At 53.9% G+C, this 4,925-nt stretch overlaps 1 protein-coding gene across 1 annotated transcript; it reads left to right on the forward strand.

The window, feature by feature from the left end:
- The first annotated feature begins 2,190 nt into the window (after positions 1-2,190).
- LOC125555753 (WUSCHEL-related homeobox 5-like) lies at positions 2,191-4,440 on the forward strand. Its single transcript, XM_048718608.1, has 2 exons — positions 2,191-2,716; positions 3,663-4,440. The coding sequence occupies exons 1-2, from the start codon at positions 2,242-2,244 to the stop codon at positions 4,142-4,144; spliced, it is 957 nt and encodes a 318-aa protein (XP_048574565.1). The 5' UTR covers positions 2,191-2,241; the 3' UTR covers positions 4,145-4,440.
- Positions 4,441-4,925: the final 485 nt, after the last annotated feature.

The raw sequence follows: 4,925 nt of genomic DNA on the forward strand, positions 1-4,925 counted from the left end.
ATTTGGACGTTGCTGTTGGGTAGGCCAACCCACCAATCTTTAGCGGATCACATGAGGTGCCACGTGGAGGTGTCATGATGCCCAAGTTGTAGCCAATCCCTGATCATGTCCCAAAGCCTAGCCGTGTATCGACATTAGAAGAAGATGTAGTCAACAGACTATTACACCGGCTTACATACGGACAAGGGCCACAATTTGGGCACCCATGTTTGCCCATCTCTCTCTCTCTCCAACGTTCCCGGAGGCTACTGTCGGACGACACGTGCAGTGTGGCGAGTCAATGGATGGCACCCATCATAAAGGCGGAACGTTGCCTCCCACTTAAAGAACATTCCGCTTTTAGGGTTTAAGGTAATTTACTCTCCTGACATGATTGTCCCCGATTGCTTGGCCCCCACGGTAACCCCCGGCGTCACCTTGCTTTTGATGTTGTGGAGAAGAACTGTCGGTGGGGCACCCTTGTGACAAAAGACATGGGTTTTCCCTTTCATTCCAAATGGGTTCAAGAAGTGAGCGTGACCACCGCCTTGCGATTTGGACGTTGCTGTTGGGTAGGCCAACCCACCAATCTTTAGTGGATCACATGAGGTGCCACGTGGAGGTCTCATGATGCCCAAGTTGTAGCCAATCCCTGATCATGTCCCAAAGCCTAGCCGTGTATCGACATTAGAAGAAGATGTAGTCAACAGACTATTACACCGGCTTACATACGAACAAGGGCAACAATTTGGGCACCCATGTTTGCCCATCTCTCTCTCTCTCTCCAACGTTCTCGGAGGCTACTGTCGGACGACACGTGCAGCGTGGCGAGTCAATGGATGGCACCCATCATAAAGGCGGAACGTCACCTCCCACTTAAAGAATATTCCGCTTTTAGGGTTTAAGGTAATTTACTCTCCTGACATGATTGTCCCCGATTGCTTGGCGCCCACGGTAACCCCTGACGCCACCTTGCTTTTGATGTTGTGGAGAAGAAGCGTCGGTGGGGCACCCTTGTGACAAAAGACACGGGTATTCCCTTCATTCCAAATGGTTTAAGAAGTGAGTGTGACCACCGCCTTGCGATTTGGACGCTACTATCGAGGAGGCCAACCCACCAATCTTTAGCGGATCACATCAGGTGCCAGCATGGAGGTGTCGTGATGCCCAAGCTGTAGCCAATCCTTGATCATGTCCCAAAGCCTAGCCGTGTATCGACATTTGAAGAAGATGTAGTCAACGACCTATTGCACCCGCTTACATACGGACAAGGGCCGCAATTTGGGCACCCATGTTTGGCCAAGCGAACGGAGGTCCAACTCCTATTTTGGATGGCAAGCCAAGCGAAGAATTTAACCTTAGTCGGCGCCCAAGCCTTGCAGACACTATGCTCCATGGGGTATCAAATGGGGACATGGAGTTGGGCTTTGTAAGCGGACGCCGTGGAGTAAAACCCACTAGCGGTGCGCTTTCACACGGTGTCATCCTCGTTGAGGTGGAGGCCGTGCAAAGTGTCCCAGAAATTAACGAATGTCGCGGAAGTGGGCGAGCGAGAAGCTTGAGGTTATCATGATTTTGGAGATGAGAGGTCTATTTCTTTTTTGAGGTCTGTTTTTTTTTTGATGTTAAGACTGCTGAACCGTGTTTGTTTGGGTCTTGATTCAATAAAATAGGAAAGAAAATATTGCTATATTGCTATACTTGGTACAAATTAAGTTATTTTGCAAGAAGAACAAAAAAGGTAATGCTCGACCGTATGGCTGTGTGCACACGGCGCACGCACTATGCTAGACGGTCATATGCTGGCACCATAACACCGCCAGAGCAAATATCGCTATACTTGGCACAAATTTATTTCCAGGTCACATGGTACCCACAGCGTCGCCGGCGCACCGTGGTCCATGACTCCACGTAGCACAACTGTATGTACACCTGATCAACAAGGACACGCGGGTACGTTGCTATCTGTGGTGCCTCGTCACTGATCATGGCCACACGATCGAGTGCGGTACACGGCAAGGAGCTGGCACACGAGGCTCACCACCCTGCTCACAGCTCTGGATGGCGCGGCGACACCCCAAGCCTGGGACCGTTCGGCGTCGCAGCGTGGGCGTGCACGCGCCCCGCGCCCCTCCCCCCCTCGCCCTCACGCTCCCATGCACCTCTTAAACCCCCCCGCACACCCCCACCCACCCTCATGCAGAGAAGAGATCTCCAGGCTAGCTAGTCAGGCACAGAGAAGATCCGTCCTCCTTAGCCGCCATGGAGAGCGTCGAGCACCAGCAGCAGGCCGCCGCCCGCTCCCCGCCCCACGCCGCGGCGCCGCCGTCCCCGCCGCTGTCGCCCAACTCGGCGGCGGCGGCGGCGCTGGCGAACGCGCGGTGGACGCCGACCAAGGAGCAGGTGAGCGTGCTGGAGGGGCTGTACCGGCAGGGGCTGCGCACCCCGACCGCGGAGCAGATCCAGCAGGTGACGGCGCGGCTGCAGAAGCACGGCCCCATCGAGGGCAAGAACGTCTTCTACTGGTTCCAGAACCACAAGGCCCGGCAGCGCCAGCGCCAGAAGCAGCAGGCCTTCGACTACTTCTCCAAGCAGTTCCGCCGCCCCCAGCCGCTGCCCGTGCTCCACAGGCCCGCCGCCCACCCCTCCTTGCCCCCGATCCCGCTGCATCCGCCGCCACACGTGCCGTCGGCGACGACGCCGGATCCTCCCGCTCCTCCTGCATGCAACAGACAAGGTACGCGTACGTTACGTAGGCACATGAATCATCCACCGCCGCGTTCGTTTGGCACGTACGTCTTGACTGATTAGCCGTCCATGGCCTGCGCGTTTCCTCGCTTAGCTTTACACTTGGGGTCTAGCTGGAAAGGATATGGATTGCATCTACGACTTTCCATTTGCAACCCACGACGTCCATGCGTGCCTGCGGTGGTCAAAGCTGATCAATGTGGTAGGTCAGGACACGACGATAACGCATGGACATGCTTCGGTGTTGACCCATCCATGCTATGCATGCATGCACGCATGATGCAACACGGTGGCTGGCTGTACTATTCGTCGTCTGTTTTGTGCTGTTCCTTGGTTCGTATCGTATCGTATGAAAGCACACGAGTCACACGAGACACGACACGGTTTGCTTTGCTTGGTTGTTGTTCAGTTTCCGATGTGCATGCGATGCATGCACGCATGGCCCTGTCGTTTCTCCTCTTGACCCTGCGGTCTGTGGAGTGTCAGTGGAGCAGGGCAACAACCCTCGTAGTCATGGTCACACGATTTAACGCACGTACGCTGCCGGCCTAGCTCGCCTATGTAGCGTCCGCTGCTGCTACCCTTTTGTAGTGAGTAGCCCTTTTAATCTTCTGCCCACTGTTCATGGATCAATGCATGCCCCAGCCCCAGGTTCGAAGGAAATTAACTGTCCTAGCTTACTCACAGACCGAAGCGGCACCAGTCCTATATGCATGTAGGACGACCGAAGCGAGCAGTGTGTTTGTTTAGCAATGCTGATTTGTTCCCTACTAGTAGTAACTAGTGCAAACTGGCCATGAATAATGAATAGATTTCTGCTGCTTCTGTTCACAGATTTTATTGAGTTTCATGAACACTAATTTTGTGTATTGAAGTAGTAGTTCTTTGCTCTAACATTGTTTGCATTCGATCCATGTTCCTTTTTTTGGTGGCAGCGATGTACGGGCAGCAGCCTAGCTACGTGACAGCGGCGGCGGCGGTGGCGGCGACACAGGCCGCGGCGAGTGCATCCTACTACATGCAGACGCAGGCACAGGCGCCGATGTTGCACCCGAGAGTGGAGGCGGTGGCGCATGACAAGGTCCCGACGCAGGCACAGGCCACCATGTACCACCAGGCAGCAGCTCCGAACAGCGCCGGTACTCAGCAGCCGCGCGCGCTACAGCTCCCTCCGGCCGCCGGCACCCACGGGCCGCCCGACACCCGCTCCCGCCGCCCCGAGACCCTGAACCTGTTCCCGCTGCACCCCACCTTCGCCATTCCGGAGAAGCCGCGCCCCGCCGGGATCGCCGGCTTCGCGACGCCGACGCCGACGGGGCCGTCCGCCTCGGGGTCGGGGTCGTTCTCTTGGGAGCCGGAGAGCCCCCGCGGCGACGCCTCGCTGGCGCTGTATGACTTCTTCGGCGTAGGCCGCTGAAGATGATGCATGCATGATTGCTGATTTGCTCAACCTGTCGCATGCATTCCTATGGACCATAGAACAACAATGTTCAGTAAGCCGAACACCGACTGAAGGAGCAAAGTAGGCAGACAAACTATTTTTAGTTTTGGTATATTCGGTTCATCTTCTAGACGGGTGATGCGCCGATCTTTTACCCTTTTCGAAAAAACAAATCTTCTGAAGTGTAGTGTGCCATGGAGAACAGGACAAGTCCCGAAAGATTTGTAATGGTGCTGTTTTTGGTTTTCGTATACATGCTCTAGTTTTCTGCACCGATATGGCTATGGAGTTGAGTTTTTATTAAACGATCATTGGAGTTAACGTTGTTGTTAAAAGATGGGTGTGGCTAAGTCTCAGTCGGCTAAGATTTAACCAAATCTCAATCAAATGACATAACATATTCCATGAAAATTTTACATGAATCTCAATGTAAGATTTCACGGATATAGCAACGATTTAGACTTGACTAAGTCTTAGTCGACCGAGACTTAGCAAGACTGTTAAAGGATTTTCTCCATCCATTCGGCTACGGTCTGTATGCATTCACGTGAATACCAGGGGATTGTCGTTTGGCCAAGGTTTTGCTACCGTCGGCATAGCAGAACATAAAATGTGCGTGCATTGTCATGGTGTAATGGCCTGCTTTGTGCACGCATCCCCTGCAAAATTGGGAATTCAACTTCAACATTCGTTTAGGATGTAGGCTACCTCTCGATTAGGGGCAGATCAACCGGCTCTTGGCTCGTTAAGCTCGAGC

The sequence above is a fragment of the Triticum urartu genome, chromosome 5 (assembly GCF_003073215.2).
Source record: "Triticum urartu cultivar G1812 chromosome 5, Tu2.1, whole genome shotgun sequence".
NCBI lineage: Eukaryota > Viridiplantae > Streptophyta > Magnoliopsida > Poales > Poaceae > Triticum > Triticum urartu.